Source organism: Pristiophorus japonicus, chromosome 8 (genome assembly GCF_044704955.1).
Source record: "Pristiophorus japonicus isolate sPriJap1 chromosome 8, sPriJap1.hap1, whole genome shotgun sequence".
Classification (NCBI taxonomy): Eukaryota; Metazoa; Chordata; class Chondrichthyes; family Pristiophoridae; genus Pristiophorus; species Pristiophorus japonicus.
Window position 1 is genome coordinate 205,376,079 of NC_091984.1, and position 24,724 is coordinate 205,400,802.

General features: G+C 44.2%; 1 protein-coding gene across 3 annotated transcripts in view; it reads right to left on the reverse strand.

The window, feature by feature from the left end:
• tmem120b (transmembrane protein 120B) overlaps positions 1-24,724 on the reverse strand; it is an 88,487-nt gene that overhangs the window by 14,146 nt on the left and 49,617 nt on the right. For 2 of the 3 annotated variants that reach the window (XR_011594137.1, XM_070887815.1), the window contains exons 6-7: positions 19,743-19,835; positions 9,312-9,401 (exon numbers count right to left, since the gene is read on the reverse strand). Coding sequence is in view for 2 of the 3 variants with exons in the window: in XM_070887815.1 (XP_070743916.1) it covers positions 9,312-9,401; positions 19,743-19,835 (183 nt within the window). In the remaining variant the exon portion in view is untranslated. The remainder of the gene's footprint in view (positions 1-9,311; positions 9,402-19,742; positions 19,836-24,724) is intronic. The other variant, XM_070887817.1, reaches the window with a different exon arrangement.

Below are 24,724 nucleotides of genomic sequence, written 5' to 3' on the forward strand. Positions count from 1 at the left end.
CCAAAGTAGGTTAGCGAGCACAGGGGTGATGGGTGAACTGGACTTGGTCCGAGTTAGAACACGAGCCTCAGAGTTTTGGATAACCTCAAGTTTACCGAGGGTAGAACGTGGGCACTGGAATAGTCAAGTCTAGAGGTAACAAAGGCACAGATGAAGGTTTCAGCAGATGAGTTGAGGCAGTGGTGGAGTCGGCAATGTTATGGAGGTGGAACTAGACAGTTTTAGTTATATCACGGACGTGTGGTTGGAAGCTCATTTCAGGGTCAAATATGACACCACCTAGGTTACGAACAGTTGGTTCAGCCTCAGACTGTTGCCAGGAAGAGGGATGGAGTTGGTGGCTAGGGAACGAAGTTTGTGGCAGGGACCAAAGACAATGGCTTTGGTCTTCCCAATATTTACTTGAAGGAAATTTGTGCTCATCAAGTACCAGCAGTCCAACAATTCAGAGACAGTGGAGGGGTCTAGAGAGGTAGCGATGAGGTAGAGTTGGGAGTCGCAGGGTACATGTGGAAATTGATGCTGTGTTTTCGGATGATGTCACGGATGAGCAGCAGGTGGAGGAGAAATAGGAGGGGGCCAAGATTAAATTCTTGGGGGACACCAGAGGTTAACGGTGCGGGAGCGGGAAGAGAAGCCATTGCAGGTGATTTTCTGGCTACGATTCGATAGATAAGAATGGAACCAGGTAAGTGCAATCCCACCCAGCTGGACAACAGTGAAGAGGCATTGGAGGAGGATGGCGTGGTTAACCGTGTCAAAGGTTGCATAAAAGTCGAGAAGGATGAGGAGGGATAGTTCACTTTTGCCACACTAACACAGGATGTCATTTGTGACTTTGATAAGTGCTGTTTCGAATACTGTGTCAGGGACAGAATAGCAGGAATTCAAACATGGAGTTCTGGGAGAGATGAGCACTGATTTGGGAGGCGACAGCACGTTCAAGGACTTGGGAGAGGAGAGAGAGGTTGGAGCAGGTGCTAGTTTGCAAGGATGGAGGGGGTCAAGGGTTGTGTTTTTTTGAAGGGAGAGCTGAAACAGGATGAGATGGCGCGAGTTCAGGATGTGTGAATGTAATTTAGCCTGAGTATTAGAGCCACAGTATTGCCAACTCTCTCAAATCCATCGCTAGGGATGCGATTTCGGAGTGAAATAAAGCATCACTTGCGATGGAACGCCTTAATCTTGGGATTTTGGGTGGGGGAGAGAAAGAGAGAAAAATGGCGATTTGCACATGCATGTACAAATGTGATTTACGCATGGGCAGAAAAGAATATACGCTTATTCTTACAGAAAAAAATAGTGAGTGATATTAAAAAAAGTGGTCGACAATATAATTGAGAGTCTTAAGGCTTGTACGTTAAAGCTGTCTGGTGGAAACTTTACTATTGACTGATATTTTCAGGGAATGAGAGGAAACAGGAGTGTAGTAACTGGTTTGTAACTGGAGATATCCAAAATGTCGGCCATGTATTTCGATCAGTGGGCAGCATACCACAACATCAACTTAGATTTAGCGCCTTCAATGTAATAAAATACCCCAAGGCGTTTTCATAGAAGAGTCAACGAGCAGAATTTGGCACCAAGCCACATAAGGAGAAATTTGGGCAGAAGTCTGGTTATAGAAGTAGGTATGAATGAGCGTCTTAAAGGAGGAACGAGAGGTCGAGAGGCGGAGAGGTGTAGGGAGGCAATTCCAGAGCTGAGGCAGCTGAAGGCACGGCCGCCAATGGTGGAGCAATTAAAATCAGGAACGCACCAGAGGCCCGAATTGGAGGAGCGCAGAAATCTCAGACTCTGGCTGGAGGAGGTTATGTTCCGGAAAGAGTAACGGTCAAAAATAGGAGCGGGGCCGGCCTGCGAGTAACGCGACAGCAGGGCCACCGATCCAGCTACTCCTGCTCCTATTTTGTATGTTCTTAGGTCAGTAATTGGTTAGTGATGGCCGAATGCGCTTCCCATCAGAGAGCAAAGGTCAGCGAGGGGTTGGGTTGGGAAAAAAAAAAGCAATTATTTTTTAAACGTTTGTCTCCTGATATGAGGCAGTGGGGTTGGCAATACTGGAGTCATTCATTTTATCCGTTTTTTATATAATACTTTGACTTTATATTTTTATAGTGAAATAGCAAAACTTCTAGCAGTTTGGCAAACAGAGAAGCAGTGTTGGGTGGAGCAAGAGTTTCTCTGCATTACAGGTTGAAGAGCTGGGAGATAAAAAACTGAGACGCTATATTGCCACCAATGGTGGGAGGGTTTAATTGCAGTGAGAGAAATCCCAGTATCAATGTGGACATAAGAATTTATAATTGAAGTCATGCTGTGCAAGATTATTAATTCATTATAGATAGCTATATCCAAGTTTATATTTATATGTAAATATATTGGGGTTTTTTTTAAATGCTGATAAGAAATGACAGGAAAAGTCAACGAGTTAGTTTTAAAACTATATCTTGCAATCCATTGTGATGCATTTGTAATATCACACCTATTGTTCATTTCTGAAAGCCTTCTTACCCAAATGTATGATAGCTATATTTCAAACGAGACTAGAGATGGGTAAACAATCATTTGTATCAACAAAAATAAAATAAAAGATGTAGCTAGATGAAGATACATATGTACTCTGCTGCTGCTTTTGGCAAATCTGCTGTTAACCACAAGCCTGACAAAAGCAATGCTAATGACGAAAGAGATGGGGCAAAAAATAAAGTAGCAACCACTCAGTAGACATCCTGTATTATGCTATCAACACAGCCATGAAGACGTCCCTAGAGAGTAGACATCTTGTATTATGCTATCAACACAGCCATGAAGACGTCCCGAGAAGATAATTAATTCCTGACTGGTGAGTCAAGGTTGAAAGACCACTGTCAATACTTCACCTTTGGTGTGAGCCAGTATGAGAGGAACCAAAGGCGCCTCCCTACATGTGGTTTTGTTTCCTTCACTTTGCATCAACAGCAGTACCTCCCATGTAAAGCTCACCTTGTAAACTTGCTCAAGAAAAAGGCAACGAAACATGTAACCTTTCAATTATTATGGACTGAAATAACTGTTCCAGTGCTCAAATGGATTTGGAGGACAGAAAGCAGACTCCTTCTGACTATTTGAGTGCATGTGACTAGCCCTGCCTTTTACTCTGTTCCACTGCTAAAGTGTTGTCATCATTGAATAAAGGGAATAAACTGTTTTCTACCGGTTGGCACACTTAAAATCGATGTATTTATGTACACCAGAAAACAATGCAGATTTGATACGACTACCATCCTAGTAAGGCTCCATCAACTGCTGACCTCGAGCTGAGGGAGGCCAGTCGAAGGAGGAGGTTAGTGTCAGAGGAACTTCAGCCTTAGAGGGAGTATGCAAGCATTTGGTGTTAGTGGGAGTTCAGGCTCACATTATCTACATTTTTCCAAGTTAGACACAAGGGATAACAGTGCAAAGAAGCTTGGTGACGTGTGTGGATCCTCAGTGTGTCCAGAAACTTACATTTACATTAAGTGTTAGAAAACGGAGGTTTAGAAGCAAAGGATCTCTGTGTTCCAAGAGGAATTTGCCACACTCAGCATCATTAGACACAACACTATCCAATGGGATGAGTGGCAGGTAGACAACAAGTATAGGAAAGTGATATTGTAGGGGAATCTACAGTCAGGTGTATACAGCCTTTTTTGCAGTCATGACTGGGAGTCACTGCTATCTGGTGCCAGTGTGAAGGGTATCAGGGACCAAATGGGAAAACCTCTGGCAAGGGAGGGAAAGTAGCTAAAAGTCGTAGTCCATGTTTGAACCATCGACATAGATAGAAGTACAATTCATGTTTTGCAAAGTGAGTTTAAGGAGTTAGGCACCAAGACTGCAAAGGGACACCTCAAGCGTAGTAATATCGAGGTTGCTTCCTGTGTGACATGCTGGACATGTTAAGGAGAGAAAAACAAGAAAGGTCAACGTGTGGCTGCAAGGCTTGGTGCAGGAGGGAAAGGTTCACATTCCTGGGGCACTGGAGCAACCTCTGGAACAAGAGAAGACTATACCAAAGGGATGGTCTTCAACCGAATCATAACAGCATCAATGTCCTTGCGGAGAGGGTGAATAGAGCAGTAGGGAGGATTTAACCCAATATGGCAGTGAGTGGGCAAAGTCTAGGATTGAAACTTGAGGGAGAGCAGGGCTAATAAAGCTGTTGGAATAGACAAGAGAAAGGTTAGCTGAAACAGATATTGAGAAACATCAGGAGAAAGGGAAAGATAGATACTTCAGGTAGTGAGAGCTAAAAACGCTACTGCAGAAGGGGAAAGCCACAACAAAATTTTAAATGAGAAAAGCAGGAAAAGCACTAAGGGTCAACACGCCATGACTTGAGTGGTATGCATGTGGATAGACTGGGAACTTAATGCTTTTGGTTACAACATTTTCGCAGAGAGATCAGGAGGGGAAATAATGGAGTGGGTGGTACTGTTAGTAAAGGATTCTGTCACAGCGCAAGAGCATAAAGATTAAGTTGTTTCCAGTCCAGCAATCCTTTTCTATTCTTAAGACGACTGGAAAATGTATTTGTTGTTGTTGTTGTTGTAGTAAGAAAGAAGAATGGAAATGGTACAATTTCTGGTGTGCAGTACAGGCCACCAAACAGAGTCGATGAAATAGAGGCGGTGATCTGCAGGCAGTTCAGAGAACTATGCAAAAACAGGGCAATAATACTGGGCAATTATGACTAACCCAAAATAGACTGTAATAAAGGTAATGCATACCATCAAATTCAGAATACATCTAGGACTGCTTTTTAGATGAGAATGTTTCTAGTCCAACAAGAAAAGATGCATTGCTTTATGTGACGTGGAATATAAAAATGGAAAAAATCATTGATGCGGGAGTAGAGGAACAATTTGGAAATATTAACCACAATATACTTAGGTTCAATGCAAGAATAGAAAAGGATCACGAATAAGTGAAGAGAATGGTGATGGACTGGAAAAAGGTACTGGACTGGAAAATGGCAACGTTTGGTTTGATAAAAGGGGACCTGGCTCAAATTAACTGGACGGGTCATTGCATCACAAGTGGAAAATCCTCAAATACAAGGTGTATGGAGTACAAAACAAATATATTCCCGGACAGTGAAAAGTAAAGAGAGTTCCATAAACCGAATGTGTAAAATTAAACTGGGAAGCTTATTAAAATTAGCGCTAACAATGCAAATGCAAAAAAGTGTAGTGGGGGGGGGGGAAAGGGGAGGTGGAAGAGAGAAATAAGAAGGGCTACAGGCAATGTGAAAGCAGGCTAGCAGATAAATACAGAAAGGAAATACTAAGGGTTTCTATAAGCATATAAAAATAAAACAATAGGACCACTCAGGAATTAAAGAAATAGTCTAATTGTGGAACATGAAGGCATAGAAGAGATAATAAATAAATATTTTGCACTCTCTTTTTTACAAATGATGAGTGAAAATCTGAAAATATAGGTGTACGAGAGGAGGATATGGAACAATTGATGGAGTTAGCTGTAAAAAAAAACAGGAATTGGTTCTAAAAATGTAACGTGGATATGTTACCAGGCCTTGATGGCATGCACCCATACCATAGGCTGTTAAAAGTCAGAGATAGCAGAGGCCATGTCCACATTTTTTCACTTCTCCTTAAATATACAATTGTGCTGTGTGATTAGAGAATAGCTGAAGTAACACCCTTGCTCACGAAGGGAGAGAAAGACAAACTGTAATGTCACTTGTGAGCAAATTCTTAGAATCCATAATTCAAAACCAGAACCCCAAGTCCCTATCAGCTGTCACCACCCCCCCAATTGTCAGGTTCCACCCTCTGTCTCCTTGTCTGCAATGCTCCTTCTCATTCGCTCCCAGCCACCTACGTTCTCTCTCACCCATGCATATTCTATCAGCTCCTGAACAGCTTCTCCCATCTGATTCCAGTGTCCATTTCCAACCAAATATGTGTTACCTTATCATCTTGCTGTCTACCATGGACTTTAAAAATAAAAGGCAAGAAAAACTGAGTACATCAGTGAAGGAGCTACACAAAGAGAAAGTTATGCCTGCTGAAGAGAGAGGAGACACATGGAGAGACTTACATAAGGAGAAAAAAAAAAGAATCTGAGACAAATGGAGATAGAACACCACAATGGAGAGAAGTGCAAGAGGGTTACTGTGAGCCACAGCAGTTCAACGACTTGTTATAAAACTCTTTTGAGCACAGCAGTTCAACGACTTGTTATAATCTAATGTGATGAAGGTTCAGCTGCAGTTTATCAGTTAACTATACCAAAGCACTTTTAAAAAGTGTAATCCAAACAGGAAAATGATTTGGGGAATTATTGGGCTCAACAAGCTCAGAGACACTGGGGTAAATTTTAACAACCCAAAAAACAGGTGGGTTGGGGGAGGGAGAGATGTTAAAACATTCAAAATCTCAAACCCAACCTGCCCACTTTAATGGAAGCGGAACACGAGGCGGGCAGCCAACTTGCTCCCAGGAAGCAGGTTGGCCATTTAAATATGATAAGCCTGACAGCCTCAGATTCAACCTAGCAGCTGAAAGGAGGCGAGGACAGCTTCAGGGAGAAGTTAAGTGCCTTTATAGCACTGCCTGTGGGCTGGGAGAAGCAGGAGAGCTTCCACCCCACTCCCGGTCGCCCAAGCTTGCCCTGCATAGGACCCCTTCTACCCCATGCTCCCAATAGCAGCTACAGGCTCCCTACCTGGGACTGCGGCCTGCTCCGGAGTGGTTCCCGCCACTGGAAGCCAAGCTTGTCAATCAGGCTGACTTCCGGGAGGGGATCCTGTCAAAACATAAATACGCACGCTGTAGAGTCAATACTCCACAGCGTGTGCCCGTCCGTCACTGCGCTCCACGGCCCCCCACCATCAACTGTTTATCAAACCAGCCCCATCAAGATCTGGTCCATTAATACTGAGGGAATACAACAGCTTCAGTACTCTCTATCAATATTAAGTATTTAAAAGTTAGGTATATTACAGATGGTGTGTGGAATAAACTCCCTCTATCATGGCCCAATAACGTGGCTCAGCTCCAACATCAGTACAGCACCCTCTACTGTCCAGTATTTACATCTTTTTGATTTCTACAACAGCCAGCCTGTTTGTTGCCTCTCTGAATAAGAATACTAATTCAGTCAATTTAGGATTAATTTGGCCAGTTTTATTCTGCGCATCTACATTAGAAACAGAGTTAAAATTAACTAAGTTCTGTTTTAACCTCTGCTCTTGAAGGCATTAACTCTCTGTTGGGGTATGGTTTCACAGATACTTGCCATCTTTTCTCATATTGGAGCCAAGTGGCAATTATTCGTGTGAATTTTGAGAGAGAAGTTTGGTATGCTATTAAACTCTGGGGAGCATTGCAGCCAACTCAAACCAGTCTTTAGCTAACATCTATCCACACAGTTGCACTTACAGCAGTGATTACTAGATACAGGAGTGGAAACCTGGTCTGATTTTCTCTTGCTTTATCCAGGAGCACTGAGGTGGACTGTAACCTCCTCTGCCTCCCCAGCTGAGTTTAGCAAGGATCAAACCGGAGATGTTCCTGGCCTGTGCCTCTCAGCTATTTACTTGATTAACTTGCTAAGCTATCAAGGCAGCCAACACAAAGTCTTACGTTATTTCACATTGGGCCTTACAGCAATCAGGGAGGAAACATCATCCCATCATGTTTTCAGCGTTCAAATCCATGTTCAGGAACCATCCACCCCCTAATGGCTTAAGGAGGAGAATATAGATTTTAAAAACGTACCAATTTTGATTGCTATTTATCATCATGCTCAATATGACAATGGTGAGTGTACATATTAAGTGTATGAGTGTATTAGCCCTTGGCCATTTTTAGAATTTCCACCATTAGTGATACCACTGTATTAAAATTGAATGTGTCAAAAATGTAACAATTCCAATAGATGATACAATTACCCAAGTTATGGTGTACTAAATATTGAATCAAATCCTCAGGCCTCTTACCTAGGTTTCCTAGAAGTGGTCTGAGCTTGGTGAGCTCATGTAAGTGAACACTGAGTATTATAGGGAGACTGGCTTTATGTCACATGGGTTAAATAAGACTTCCTTTCTTGAGATGCTATTAACACTTCAGAGACTGACAGCCAGAAATGTCTCCTTTTATTAATTGGCAGACACCAATATATAAACTATGCCGGGGACAGGAAAGTTTGGGTTAACTAATGGGGCGATTTGGCAGACAGGCAAAATAGTAGGCAGAAAGTGTGCTGCCAGCCTGTCTGGTGATTCAAATCAGGGCTGCATTTGACAGTGGACAGAATTTGAGGTATTATGGGTCACAGAAACACCTTAGAGTTTACAATGCTTTGAGAACTGTTGTGAGGCGCGAGAGGGAATGGGCTGGTACATCAAACACTTAAAAAATGGTAGGCAAATGCCAATTCAGAATTTGGGGGTTCGTGGCAATCAATGCAAAATTGGGGGGGAGGGTGTAGAGTATCATATGTGGATTTGATTGTTGTTAGACTGTTTCCTTTGCTGTCGAGAAGATGTTATATCTCAAAATCATGCTGTTTGCAATTTAAAAAAAGAGCAGGGAGTATTTCTCCCACACTAAGGGCATCAGTTCCTTGGATGCAAACTGAGAAAGTGAGCTGAAAAAGCTTGTGGCCAGATGTCTGTAGGTTGTAGTCTAAGGGGGTGAATTTCCTCCGAGGCTATCACACTTACCCGCTGTGACTTCGGCAGAAGAGGCACAGAAACCAAGGAAAATGGCTTAGATGCTATTTATACCATTTTTCGAGGGTTTCTGCAGCTGTTATTCTGAATTATAGCGGATGAGGGAGAATCCCCTAAGTATCAAATGTGTTGTTTCCAGATGCAAGAATGTAAAATAAGATCATGAACAACTGTACAAGTATATTGTATCCAAAGAACCGTACATTGTTGCAGCAAAATGTTGTCTACATTGAACACCTTGCTGGATCCATATGGTCTATCTGCAGTAAAAAGTCCGTTATAGCTTCAGGAGATAAGCAGCTGTGCAATGTGCTGCCAAATTCTTGAATCCACATCTCATTATTGGATATAGGTTGTTATCAATGCTATTAGTGTGGACTTTGTTTTAGATATGATGCTTTTCTGCTCTGGAATACTAGACCTTTTTGGTTAATACCATTACGTCAGGGACAGTTACTGGAGAAGGTGGGGAGGTGGAAGATACAGAATTGGAATGCTGAGTCGCATCAATAATGACATGGTAATCAATAATTCTAACTCAAGGTAGTAAAAAAAAAGTACCAAAAACAGTAAAGTACCATATTACCTTGATCCATTGCTGATGAGAACACTCTCCCTTATTGTTAACGTGCAGTAATACCAGACCAACAAGAAATTAAAGATTTCATCAATTACCCTGGTAACAAAAACAAAAAATAAAGTTTATTAAAAAGGAGTAACTGTATCAAGATAGAAACATAGAAACATAGAAAATAGGTGCAGGAGCAGGCCATTCAGCCCTTCTAGCCTGCACCGCCATTCAATGAGTTCATGGCTGAACATGAAACTTCAGTACCCCCTTCCTGCTTTCACGCCATACCCCTTGATCCCCGAGTAGTAAGGACTTTATCTAACTCCCTTTTGAATATATTTAGTGAATTGGCCTCAACTACTTTCTGTGGTAGAGAATTCCACAGGTTCAGCACTCTCTGGGTGAAGAAGTTTCTCCTCGTCTCGGTCCTAAATGGCTTACCCCTTATCCTTAGACTGTGACCCCTGGTTCTGGACTTCCCCAACATTGGGAACATTCTTCCTGCATCCAACCTGTCCAAACCCGTCAGAATTTTAAACGTTTCTATGAGGTGCCCTCTCACTCTTCTGAACTCCAGTGAATACAAGCCCAGTTGATCCAGTCTTTCTTGATAGGTCAGTCCCACCATCCCGGGAATCAGTCTGGTGAATATTCGCTGCACTCCCTCAATAGCAAGAATGTCCTTCCTCAAGTTAGGAGACCAAAACTGTACACAATACTCCAGGTGTGGCCTCACCAAGGCCCTGTACAACTGTAGCAACACCTCCCTGCCCCTGTACTCAAATCCCCTCGCTATGAAGGCCAACATGCCATTTGCTTTCTTAACCGCCTGCTGTACCTGCATGCCAACCTTCAATGACTGATGTACCATGACACCCAGGTCTCGTTGCACCTTCCCTTTTCCTAATCTGTCACCATTCAGATAATAGTCTGTCTCTCTGTTTTTACCACCAAAGTGGATAACCTCACATTTATCCACATTATACTTCATCTGCCACGCATTTGCCCACTCACCTAACCTATCCAAGTCACTCTGCAGCCTCATGGCATCCTCCTCGCAGCTCACACTGCCACCCAACTTAGTGTCATCCGCAAATTTGGTGATACTACATTTAATCCCCTCGTCTAAATCATTAATGTACAATGTAAACAGCTGGGGCCCCAGCACAGAACCTGCGGTACCCCACTAGTCACTGCCTGCCATTCTGAAAAGTACCCATTTACTCCTACTCTTTGCTTCCTGTCTGACAACCAGTTCTCAATCCACGTCAGCACACTACCACCAATCCCATGTGCTTTAACTTTGCACATTAATCTCCTGTGTGGGACCTTGTCGAAAGCCTTATGAAAGTCCAAATATACCACATCAACTGGTTCTCCTTTGTCCACTTTACTGGAAACATCCTCAAAAAATTCCAGAAGATTTGTCAAGCATGATCTCCCTTTCACAAATCCATACTGACTTGGACCTATCATGTCACCATTTTCCAAATGCGCTGCTATGACATCCTTAATAATTGATTCCATCATTTTACCCACTACTGAGGTCAGGCTGACCGGTCTATAATTCCCTGCTTTCTCTCTCCTTTTTTAAAAAGTGGGGTTACATTGGCTACCCTCCACTCGATAGGAACTGATCCAGAGTCAATGGAATGTTGGAAAATGACTGTCAATGCATCCGCTATTTCCAAGGCCACCTCCTTAAGTACTCTGGGATGCAGTCCATCAGATAGATTTCATACAAGTAGAATTCCTTACGAAAAAGGTGTACGATGTAATCTGTATAATTAAAGATGCATTTTTACTTGAAGAAAATTAATAATTTTGTAGTCTGTACCAACACAGGTAAAACATAAACATAGAAACACAGAAAATAGGTGCAGGAGTAGGCCATTCGGCCCTTCTAGCCTGCACCGCCATTCAATGAGTTCATGGCTGAACATATCGGAAGCTTTGTGGTGGGGGAGGAGTTGGTGCTCCCAGGGATCTGGGAATCAGGGATTGGCTGCTCTGCCCTTCCTCTCCATGCACGACCCTCGCTGTAAACAAGTTGGATCTGGGCACTGTTTCCAATCTTTCGAGCCAGCGGCAATCTCCAAAAAAATAGTAAATCTGGAAAAAAAAAACCTCTCCAACCCATGGAAATCATTAAATAAAATCTGTTGCACTTCTCCCCGACACCAGCCAGACACAATCGAGGACAGTTCAAGACTTGCCCAGCAACAAGACTCTGATACACTGAGCCCCCAGAGCCGCGCTCGCCCCCAGCCCCAAGTCTCAATCCCCAGCCCCTCGTCTCAATCCCCAGCCTCAGCCCCCGGCCCCCAGTCTCAGGTAGTTGTAGCTATCCATTTTTGCCTTCCATCCAGCAACCTGACTCCATTTCCATTGGAGTACATGGTACACAACAGGATTGGCTTAGTGGCCAGACAGAAGATGCTGCTACATATTTGCTTGTTAACAGTTCTGGAACAGCAACCAATTTTTTAAAAAACGTGCAACAATCATACTGCCAGAAGCTTTTTATCTCAGTGACCCAATGAGTTGGCACTCAAGTTGTAACATAATAAAATACAGGGCTAGACTTTCTACTATGATCGCTATCGCCCCAAAAATGGGCAATATTTCCGGCCTCAGTGTTTTTTTATTTTTCATGATCGCTGGAATATCGCCCAATTTTTAAAAGGGCTAGTTTCACCTTTTTATTTTGGGCGATAGCCTTAGTGATGTGGAATGGGTCTTAGCGATGTATTCAATCGTGCAAGGCTGGCATCCATAGCAACGGGTGTTCAGCACATGTGCAGTTTTTTTTAAAGCAAGAAGTTTTTCCGCGATTCGGGAATTCTGGGGTCATCTGCGCATGCTCAGAAGAGTGAGAGGGAGAGAGAGGAGAAAGCAAGCAGTCAGATAACTTTACCATTCCATTTTCATTGTAAAGCATTTTGAAGGATTCAGTTGTAATTTGAGTAATGTCTCAGTTTTTCATAAACTTTATATAGTCTTAATCTTGGAGGTCTCTATATGAGTGGTACTGAAATATGTCTAATGATACTAGTATGTAGCAGGAGGAGCTGTCAGGGAGAAGGAGGGTGAAAGCCTTCTCGGATGAGACGAATGAGGCCCTCGTAAATGTGATAGAAAATAGGTGGGGACAATTAACCCGGGATGGGTGTGGAAAACTTCCCCACCCGCACCTATCAAAAAATATGGGGCGATATCGCCGCCGTTGTTGTTTCTTCAGTGACCCACGATAGACGTGAGGCAGACCAGTGCCGCAAGAGGTGGAACAGCCTGGTTGCTTCGGCAAGAGTAAGTATTAAATGATGACATTTTAAATTGTAATGATCCACTGAATTAATTAGAATGTCAATCTGCCGGATTGTAATGAAGCTGGGTAATATTGGGTAGCTTCCCTGCTCAGGTAGCTTCCTTGCACTGGGTCGGAATCTTTACCCTTTAAGTCTAATTTTGCTCAGATGCCTTACATTTAATCAACAGTATTAAATTATTATTTAAAGGATTGACTGGAAATAGACAGACCACAAACATTCGGCATTTCTACCACGTTAGTTTAGGAGAATGTGTGTGTGCGCAAGTCTTTAACTTGGGCACCATCGCCTTTTTGGTTACATTGGTGGATGGGGCACAACTGAGCACCAAGGGATCCGGTCACCTTTACCCAGACTGTGAGAGTCTCTCCGGCTGCTGTCACTCACACGGTGACCTAGCCTGGACTTGGGGAGAGCTGCCCTGGCTCGCTGTCTGCCCTGGGACACTTTGGGACATTAGCTCTGGCCACACGGAGGTCTGAGAGCATAGCCCATGGACATGATGCCCCCTTCCATTACACTCCTGTCATTGCCGCGCTCACCAGTGGTCCTGATTCCTGAGGACCCTGCACCAACAACCCCTTTACCGCTGCAGGTGGTCGTCACCAGGGGTGAGGAACAAGAATCTGAGGAGAAGGATGACGACCAGTTTTCATGTGGTACCTGCGGCCACGTCATTAACAGATGAAGTAGCAGGACCAAGCAGCTTGCACACCAGTGCCCACATCGACCCCGCGGAGGTTGAGTCGGTGAGGTAGACACGCGCTGTGACAGGCAGATCCAAATGATGACATAGTCTCACTGTCGAGGGCGAGCGTCGACATAGGTCGAGAGCCCCTCCGGGCGCTCGGTGGGTTGACCGGCAACATTGCCACACTGTCCGCACGAATAACATAGTGCATGGAGCAGACAGTTGCGGCAAAGGGGCAAACGACCGACTGTCGATGCCTTGCGGCTTGCAATAGTTTCGGGATATGGCACTGCACCCCAAGGTGCCGAACCACCAAGCACCACGACAGATGCGAGACAGGAGGAAGAACTTCCTTCTGACTTGGAAGACGTTTCTTCGTAATTCAGCCGACGTCACTCCCCCCACAGCAGCAGGCCTCGAGGTGCTCTGCTGCAAGACGTCTTGGTCCCATTAGTTAGTGGGAAATGGGGGGGGGGGGTCAAGGTGCAGGATGGAAGCGTGGCCGCAGGTAAGGGGAGGGGGGGTGCTGTATATTGTTGTTGTTGTTAAAAAATAAATAAATAAAAAAAATTAAGTGTTGCATGTTCATTGTTTGGGATGGTGGGAGGAAGTTATATTGTTGTGTTACAAATGTTGTTGACTGTTGGGGGTTTGGGGGTGTTATATATGTTTGTTAAAAGAAATTTAAAATTAAGTCTTCAATTATTAAACATTTTTATTTAATTTTACAATTGTTATGAAGTGTCTTCTAATAACGCAAGGTAAAACATCAATACAATGGTTGGAAACAATGGCCGTGGCCAGGCAAGGATGAAACGTAATGCAATTATAACTGCCACCAATGTAAGTTCATGCAAAGCATTCATTTATGAGCTGCTGATGCAACAGTTTTGCAGCTGTGTAACTACCAAGGGGCTTTTTCAGTTGCGGGGAGGAGCCTGGGGCATGGGTTCATCACCAGGCCGATTGTCCACATCCTCCTCTTTTGCCTCCCCTCTCTCCTGAGGTGGACCGGCGGTCCCATCTGGCAATTGTTGTCCTCTCCTGATAGCTAGGTTATGCAACATGCAGCACACCACAATGAGCTCAGCGAGTTGCTCAGGGTGGCATTGTAGGTTGCCTCCCGAGAGGTCTGAAGCGCTGTTTAAGCACACCAATTGTCTTTGACGATATTGCGTGTAGCTATATGGCTTTCGTTGTAGCGCTTCTCGGCTTCTGTCTGGAGCTTACAGCAGGGGGGGGGGGGGGGGGTCTTGAGCCAGCTGGCAAGGCCATATCCTTTATCCCCCCAGCATCCAACCGTGACCTTGTGGCTGACTCAAACAGGTCAGACACAGTGCTCACGCAAGATATGCGCATAATGGATGCTCCCTGGAAAATTTGCATTTACTGCCATGATGATGATTATTTGCTTGTGGTCGACAACAAACTGCACATTAAGGGAGTGAAATCCCTTTCGGTTCCGAAACCCCTCTGCATCCTGTAACGGTGCTCGCAGGGCAATGTGCGTACAGGCTATTGCTCCCTGCACCTTGGGGAAGTATGCTATTCACGAGAAACCCAAAGCCTTCTTGGTCTGTACCTCCCTGGTCATCAGGAAACTTATAAAGTCCATGAGGCTTGCACCTGCCGAATGCAGCAATGTGTTGCGTGCTGAGAGATAACGCAAATATCGTCAGCTGAGGCCTGAAAGGAGCCGGACGCGTAGAAGGAAAGTGCCGCAGTAACCTTAACCTTAACGGGCAGTGCGGTCCTGATAGTGCTTGAAAGCTGCAGCTCTCCCTTAATTAGCTGGCATATCTCACTGATGACTTCCTTGAAGCAGCGCAGCCTTCTAACGCACATGTTATTGGACAAGTCCAGGTATGATCGCTTATCCCAGTAAATGCATTGGGTGTAACGTCTCCTCCTCCACAGCAATCTGCCACCTCTTTGAGCACATAATGCTTTTCAATATACCTTCTCCCATCTCTATTCTGCAGCATGTGATTAGTGATCAATACTAGTTGAGAAATTACAGACCCGTCACTATAAATCGCTATAAAAACCCTTAATTTGTCCTCAACAAATACAAATGTGATTAGATGATTGGCAAGAGTCAAAAAGGCCCTTAAAATTGATTCTCCTTACAAGCACTTGAAGCAGGCTTTTATTACAGATCCTCAGAGTTAGAAAATGGCATCCATAATGCCAAGTAGTGCCATTAAGGTCAGATGATTGCAGCTTTTCTTCAGCGTCTTTTTGGGCCAGTGATCATTTGGGCAAAATGCCAAAAGTGCCACTCGGCGATAATCTGGGCTATAATCGGGCGCTAGTTTCCATTATAAAAACACTATTCTCGGCCTTGCAGGAGTATGACGTCATTTTTTTTTTTTAAATAGGCCAGGCGATGCAGCTCATTCATGTATGCCGAAAGTTGCGCCGGCGATAAATGGGCTATAATCGGGCACTAGTTTCCACTTTTCAGTAAATATGGGCGATAGCCTGCATCTCAGCGCTTATATGGGCGATGTGCCGAAAGTCTAGACCACAGTAAAAATGAAGTGATTTGCAATCGCATCATTAAATTTATCGTTAAGTTGCTTTTCTATCTTTTAAATGTGTCCACAAACATTTTTCTTCATAGTCCTCTTACTGTGTGATAAGGTTGGAGCTTGAGTTTTTAATTGTGCTGAGGTATTTGCTCGTCTAACTCACCCTTTGCTTGCTTTCTTGTTTTGTTTTGCCCTAAACCTCTCCGCCACTCTACCTCTCTTTCCTCCTTTAAAGACGCTCCTTAAAACATCCCTCTTTGACCAAGCTTTTGGCCATCTGCCTTAATTTCTCCTAATGTGGCTTGGCATCAAATATTTTGTTAAATAAATGAAAGCCAGCACAGATTTGTTAAAGGCAAATCGTGGTTGACTAAGTTGATTGAGTTCTTTGAAAGCAGTGTGGTTGATGTTGTGTATATAGACCTTCAAAAGGAAATTGATAAAATATCACAAAATAAACTTGTTAGAAAAATTGAAGCTCATAGGATTTAAGGGGCAGTGGCTTTGTGGATACTAAATTGACTAAGCAATAGAAAACAGTAATGGTGAACAATTGTTTTTCAGACTGGAGGGAAGTATACAGTGGTGTTTCCCAGAGGTCGGTATTAGAACCACTGCTCTTTTTATATATATTCATGACCTGGATTTGGGTATACAGGGCATAATTTCAAAATCTGCAGACTAAGCAAAACTCGGAAATGTAATAAACTATGAGGAGAATCGGAACAGTCTTCAGGAGGACATAGATTAACTGGTGAAATGGGCAGACACATAGCAGATGAACATTCATTTTCATAGGAAGAATGAAGAGAGACAATATAAACAAAATGATACAATTTTAAAGAGGGTTCAGGAACAGAGAGACCTGGGGGTATACGTATTCAAATCTTTGAAGGTGACAGGACAAGTTGTGATGGCTATTTAAAAGGATTAAGGGATTCTTAGCTTTATAAAGAGAGACAGAGAGTACAAAAGTAAGGAAGTTATGCTAAATCTTTATAAAATGAGTGTTATGCCCCAGTTTCTGAGCACCACACTTTAGGAAGGATGTCAAAGCCTTGGGGAGTGTTCAGAGGAGATCTGTCTAAAAGGGTGGAGGAAGCAGATTCCAGGTAACTTTCAAAAGGGAATTGGATAAATACTTGAAGGGGAAACATTTTCAGGGATATGACCAAAGAGCAGGGGTTTTGGACTATTTGCATAGCTCTTCCACAGAGCCAAAACAAGCACATTGGGACGAATGGCCTCCTTCTGTGCTGTATCATTCTGGCCTCCTTCTGTGCTGTATCATTCTGGCCTCCTTCTGTGCTGTATCATTCTATGTTTCTATGGAATAGAATAATCTAATCTCATGTGCTACACTACTCTCCTCTTCTGAAAGTGAGAATAAGTGAATTCTTGTCAACTGCATCCCCACAGGGATGTGGCATGCAGAGGCCTGGTCCTTATCCATTAGAAAGAAGCAAAAACTGGAGTGGTAGTCACCACAAGCTCACCCTGTGTATCTCCCAGTGTCCGGCTTTGCATGGTGAAAGGTGCTTGTTTTTCTCAATTGGCGTTGTTGGGGGTGGGGGAGGGGGGGGAGCAATAATTTGCTGAACAGTTAACAATTGTCTCAAGTTCTAAAACGGATAAAGACAAGGCTACTTTTACAGGGGTGCAGTTCCAAGGGCAGTAGCACCCCTCTGGTCCCTTCAAGTTGCCAGTCTTCATGAATGAACTAGGCACTCAGGTGCATGCATGCCTGTTTGTGGATGCGTTGGGTGTGCATCACAGGCAAGTCTGATCCTATTCACACCACACATCCATCCATACACTTCCTGCAGGGAGTCTGGATAGCTGCCTGGTCAAGTTGTTCCTTCCATAGCCCAGAACACGAAGACCAATTTTAGTGTCTCTGATTGGCACACTCGATATCAGCCCATATAGCACAGAAACTTCTGTGTAGCTCAATACAGTACCACACAAGGCATTTATACTAAGCCATCTGGATAGCTCAAGATACTTAAAAAAGCATTTAAACAGAGTCATTTTCAACTTTGGTCCGGGCAGTAAACTGGCGGTTGCAAAGTGGCTACCTATTATACACCACGTCCAATTTTCCTTTCCCTTGACTTAAATGGAAAAGAAAAATCAGGTGGCATGTCTAACATGCTGCTGATCATCTACTGCCTGTTTTCTGCCCCCCATCAAAGTTGAATATTACCTCTTGAAAGTTTAAATTAAAGCTTATTGCAAAGGGGATAAGAGTATAAAAGCAGGAAAATCTTGCTACAGCTATACAAGGTATTGGTGAGGCCACACCTGGAATACTGCGTGCAGTTTTGGTTTCCATATTTACGAAAGGATATACTTGCTTTGGAGGCAGTTCAGAGAAGGTTCACTAGGTTGATTCCGGGGATGAGGGGTTGACTTATGAGGAAAGGTTGAGTAGGTTGGGCCTCTGGAATTCAGAAGAATGAGAGGTGATCTTATTGAAACGTATAAGATAATGAGGGGGCTTGACAAAGTGGATGCAGAGAGGATGTTTCCACTGATGGGGGAGACTAGAACTCGAGGGCACAATCTTAGAATAAGGGGCCGTCCAGTTAAAAGAGAGATGAGAAATTTCTTCTCTCGGAGGGTTGTAAATCTGTGGAATAAGCTGTCTCGGAGAGCTATGGAAGCTGGGACATTGAATAAATTCAAGACAGAAATAGACAGTTTCTTGAGCGGTAAGGCGATAAGGGGTTATGGGGAGTGGGCATGGAGATGGAGCTGAGTCCATGATCAGATCAGCCATGATCTTATTGAATGGCGGAACAGGCTCGAGGGGCCGTATGGCCTACTCCTGTTCCTATTTCTGATGTTCTTATGTTCTTAATTATTTAAACATCAAAATTCATATGTTACTGAAAATTGGACTCGAAACAGATTAGTCATGTTGGACATTGCCCAGCGGGTTGTTCTGTATAACCATTGCCCTTTGGTTTTATTAAGTTACTTTTACAACTAGGAAGATCATTTACAAAACAGTAGAAATGATTGCCCTGTAATGGATTAAAAAAAATATTTAATTAGTATATACATACAAGGGTTACCAGCAAATAAATGGAAATATATTTTGGATGAGACATTAAATTGAGGCCCCGTCTGCTCTCTCAGGTGGACATAAAAGATTCCATGGCACTATTTCGAAGAAGAGCAGGGGAAATTATCCCCAGTGTCTTAGCCAATATTTATTCCTCGATCAACTTAACAAAACAGATTATCTGGTCATTATCACATTGCTGTTTAATGGGAGGTTGTTGTGCGCAAATTGGCTGCTACGTTTCCCACATTACAACAGTTGCTACACTCCAAAAGTACTTCATTAGCTGTAAAGCACTTTGAGACGTTCGGTGGTCGTGAAAGGCACGATATAAATGCAAGTCTTCTTTCTTTAAAATACTGTATTTCTGTGGACTGGGTTGGAACCCTATCCCTTCAACACAGGATCCTTCGGTTAAATCTAGCCCAGATTATTGCAATAAAATTCTTCTCTCTGTGGCAACTACAAGGGTCATGAGTAGAATAAGTGTGAGCAGTCATAATTCAGTTCCATATGGGCAGGAGGTTACAACACAACCCTGACCATAATTTGTTCCTGATTGTTACTAAACCAGGGACCCCAACCAAAAAGGCCACAATGGAAATGGAAAGAAAACTCCTATTTCTACACTATAGGATTCTCTTATGCAGTTGGAGATAAAGCACATTGTTGAGGCATAAGAAAGGGATCTGCAGGCCAATGCAGAAAGTTGGCACTGGGTCCAAATTAAAAAAAACTTCCCAGTACTATCAATCCTGATGAGCACAAAAAATATAAAATTGCAATTGTCCTTCTAAGGACTGACAAAAACAAAAGCTTTACCTATTCAGCAGAAACATGCAAGATATTGCACCAAGTAATAAGATGATGGTCAGATAAAGTTTGAATTTTTCATATTCATCTTTGTAGGCAAACCTGTGAAAACATTATTGCAAACAACAGTAGTTAGGCTTTATCACACTAAGGTAATGGAACAAATCAAATATTTTACCCCTTCTCCTTTCTGTTTTAGTATTGTTCTTCAAATCCTAGCTTGTGGACGTTCACATGACAGAGTAAACTCAATTAATTAGTGTTTTTCAAATGTTAATGGTTTCAGATAAATTTTGTACCAAATCAAAAAGCAACTGTTCAATGGCAAAAATGAGAATCACCGAGATCCAAACAGCAGTTGTATTTCAAATCTTTGGGGCAGAGGGGAGAAATATTTTATCTCTTCTGATTTTTATTGATTTATGAAAGTTTTAGGAGTATCTGTTCACATTTTTACAAGTTCTCATCCACTGAAATCTTTGTACAGTAATAAATCTTGGCTTCTGTTTAACTGTAACCTGCAACAGGGTCCCTCCTGATTGACTGTTCAAGACTTTATTGAGCATAGTTTCGAAATGCACAATGTACACTATTCACAGAATAAACTGTGTATGAATAAATACAAAGTATAATGACACTAAAGAAATAGGATGGCACGAGGCAACTGTGTTAACAGTCAGTGCTAATAGAATGATTGAGGTGCTCAATCCCCCACTCTTCTCATGTTCCTATGTGAATTGTGGCAAGCAGAGCTAGTCCATCCTCCGACAGCTAAGAGGGAACATGGGCCTCAGCAGTACATTGCCCACTCACTCAGAGAGAGGCACAAAGAGGACTGTGTTTGATATCTGGAAGCAAGCTGCCTACCAATCTTTTAACAGCAGAGGCATATCTAGGGCAACCTAAAGAACTATGGTGCTAACTTATACAGAGGGGAACTTACAGAAGTAAAAATTATCTAGCGCAGATAGAACCAGTATACACATGCTTGCCACCCAGGAGATAGTTTTTTTTTAAATAGTAAACTGCATGCAGATTTATGATTTGTTGTTTTAACACAGTTCTGATGCTTTTGAGTTTTTAAAAAAAATCCTAATTGTTTTTCTACAATAAATTGATATTTTACAATGTACATGGTAAACTATAAAGGGCCAAACTTTGCTGCAGCAGTATTTGTTTCGAATTTTTTTTCGTGGCAAGCTTCTGAGAGTGCGGGCTGACAACGTCGCTCGCTGCAAGGGAAACAAGGCATCTGGACCCGAATGAAAAGCAACTGTGTATCTCCTTAATCAATCAGATTGAAGGATTGTGAACTTACAGTGCAAGGACTGACAAGGAAGTGTCAATCAGGTACAGAAAGAGAAATAAAGAGGGAAAGAAAGATTGGATTAAAAGGAGAGAGAAAGAAAAAGTAGAATTTTTTTTTAAACTTTACATTTTTAAAATCTCCAACAACAATTAAAATCTGAAAGAATGAGGAGTGAGAAGCATTTGTAATAGTTCATTTTTAATGCCAGAGAGGTTCTTTGGCAGTACAGATAATTATCACATCATTAAAAGGGTACGTAGACTGGAATGGTCCAGACTTAACTTAGTGGCCAGTTTAGTTCGTATCTACTGTGCAAACACAAAAACTTCACGCCGTTCAATGCATTTCAATCATGAGCCAGACAGCGAGATGCTGTTTTCGGGAAACTAACAGTGGAGCAATGAAACTTGGACAGCAACTTTTGGATATTCACATTTAACCACACATCGTCTCTGCGTCTGAAGTTTCTGTACCATTTGCACACAAATAACGCCCATTAGCAACATTGTTGGTTTGACAGGAAAATCTGTGTCAATATTGAGTGAACTTTTTTGCGGGGCATAGGTTAGGAACAATGGGCCCAAGTTTCGAGCCGCGCAGTCCTGACCTGGATGCCCGTTTTTCGCGCCACAAAGTACGCCTAAAAAAACCCTCCGTATTCTCCACCTACCTGCAGGTCCTCTAGCCCTCGGCGCAGCGCAGCAGGAGCTGTAGGGGGCGGAGCCAGGACCCTGCACCGAAAACAGTGCCGGGACCTCTGCACATGCGCCCTACAGTGGGCACGCAAGTGCAGTAGCTCCAGGCGCCCGAAACTGTGTGGAAGGGGCCCGAAGCACGCAGCCCCTAGCCCTGGCCGAATGGCCTCACTGGGGCTGCGTGAATAAGGCTCCTCCCACAGCCAGCTCCTGCTTCCTCCCGACCCGACTCCCGCTTCCCGCCTCCAGACCGGACCCGACACCCGCTGCTCTGCCTCCGGATCGGACCCACCCCCCTCCCCCGCCCGCGTACCGGACCCGACACCCGCTCCCCCCCCCCGGACTGGATCCGACCTGACCTCCCTCTCCCCGACCTGACCTCCCTTCTCCCTCTCCCTTCCTCCCCCCGACCCGAACCAAACCGACCTCCCTCCCACCACCCCCTACCTGTAAATCTGGTGCTGGGGACAGGCCCTGCCCGAAGTCTCGGGCCCAGCCCGTTCAGCCTCCCTCCCACTTCTCCTTCCCCCCCACCCCCAATCTCCCCCCTCCCCCGCCCGCGTACCGGACCCGACACCCGCTCCCCCCCCCCCGGACTGGATCCGACCTGACCTCCCTCTCCCCGACCTGACCTCCCTTCTCCCTCTCCCCGACCTGACCTCCCTTCTCCCTCTCCCTTCCTCCCCCCGACCCGAACCAAACCGACCTCCCTCCCACCACCCACTACCTGTAAATCTGGTGCTGGGGACGGGCCCTGCCCGAAGTCTCGGGCCCAGCCCGTTCAGCCTCCCTCCCACTTCTCCTTCCCCCCCACCCCCAATCTCCCCCCTCCACCCCCAAATCTCCTTTCCCCCCCCCATCTCCTTTCCCCCCCCCAAATCTCCTTCTCCTTCCCCCCCCCCAGCTCCTTTCTCCCCTTCTCCCCCCTCCCCCTTCTCTCCCCCTGCTCCCCCCCTCTCTCCCTCTACCCCCCTCCTCTCGCTGTCAGAAACACAGACACTGACAGACAGAGAATGAGACACACACAGACAGACAGAGAGATAGAGACACTGACAGAGACACACTGAGGGGGGCATTCCAGCACGCTGTTGGAGAGCTCCCGGTGCTGCAGTCGGTAAGTAGAAAATGTTTTATTTATTGATTTTTAAAAAAATTATTTCTTATTAATTTTTTTTGATTGATTTATTGGTTGATTTATTGATGTATTTATCATTTATTATCGATGATGGCTCTTTATTTGTAAAACTGAAGTGTTTAATGTTTGTAAACTTCCCTTTAAACCACCGCCCCCACCATTCCCTACGCCTGATTTGTAACCTACGCCTGATTTTCTCAAGTGTAGACAAGGTTTTTTCGAGCGTACAAAAATCTTCACTTACTCCATTCTAAGTTAGTTTGGAGTAAGTTTTCACTCACGAAACTTTGAAATCAGGCGTAAGTGGCCGGACGCCCCCTTTGAAAAAAAAATTCTGTTCCAAAGTGAAACTGTTCTAACTGACTAGAACTGGAGCAAATGTGGAGAATTCCGATTTCTAAGATACTCCGTTCTACACCAGTTGCTCCTAAAAATCAGGAGCAAATCATGTGGAAACTTGGGGCCAATACTGGACACTGATGTAGTGAGTATTCTTCTTAGGTAGTCCCCCGGAGTCAAGGGTGACTTGCTTCCACACTAAAATGAGTTTGAAGGTGACAGATAAGGCCAATGTGGGATCTACATTCTCTGTCGCAGGTGGGGCAGATGGAGGTTGGAGGGACGGGTGGGTGGGGTGCTTAATTTGTTGTATGTTCCTTCTATTGTTTGTACTTGGCTTCCGCGTGCTCCCGGCAAAGAGACTCAAAGTGTTTGGCGTCTTCTCGGATGCTTCTCCTCCACTTTGAGCGGTCTTGAGCCAGGGATTCCCCAAGAGTTGGTTGGGATGTTACATTTTTTCCAAGGAGGCTTTGAGGGTCTCCTTGAAGCATTTTCTCTGCTTTCCTGGGGCTCGCCTGTTTGACAGAGCTCAGAGTAGAGTACTTGTTTCGGGAGTCTAGTATCGGGCGTGCGGACAATGTAGCCAGTTCATCAAAGCTGATCGAGCGTGGTCAATGCTTCGATGCTGGGGATGTTGGCCTAAGAGAGAACGCTGACGTTGGTGCGTCTATCCTGCCAATGAATTTGCAAGATTTTCCGGAGGCAGTGTTGGTCGTACTTCTCCAGTGCTTTAAGGTGCCTACTGTACATAATCCATGTCTCTGATTCATATCACTACTGCTCTGTAGACCATAGCTTGCTGCCGAGTTTGAGATCCTGGTCTTTGAATACTCTTTTCGTCAGGCGGCCGAAGGCTGCACTGGCACACTGAAGGTGGTGCTGGACTTGGTCATCGATGTCTGTCCTTGCTGATAGTAGGCTCCCAAGGTATGGGAAGTGGTCCACGTTGTCCAAGGTCTCGTCATGGATTTTGATAATTGGGGAGCAGTACTGTATGGCGGGGGCAGGTTGGTAGAGAATCTTTATTTTACTGATGTTTAATACAAGGCCCAGACTCTCGTCTGCTTCAGTGAAGGTGTCAACGATGGTTTGGAGTTCGGACTCAGAGTGTGCACAAACGCAAGCATCATCTGAATATTGTAATTCAATGACAGAGGTTGGATCTAGACTGGAGGCGTTGGAGGTTGAACAATTTCCTGCTTGTCCTGCAGATTAACTCCACTCCAGCAGGGAGCTTGTTAAAGATAAGATTGCAGCGAGGAAGATTGAGAAGAGCATTGGTGCGATGACACTTTACTTGACCCCAGTCTGCATTGTATTGGGTCTGTGGTGGATCCACAGTAGCACTGCTGTTTTTGCCCATGGTGTCACTGCCTGGAGTATGCTCGAGATAGTTGGCTTATGAGGTATGTGGAGAATGCTGTTGGGATATCCACCAGTAAACCAGGAATGCGGATAAAATTTGAAACAAATCTCTTCTTGCATCAGTCTCGGAAAGTACAAGATTTTCTGC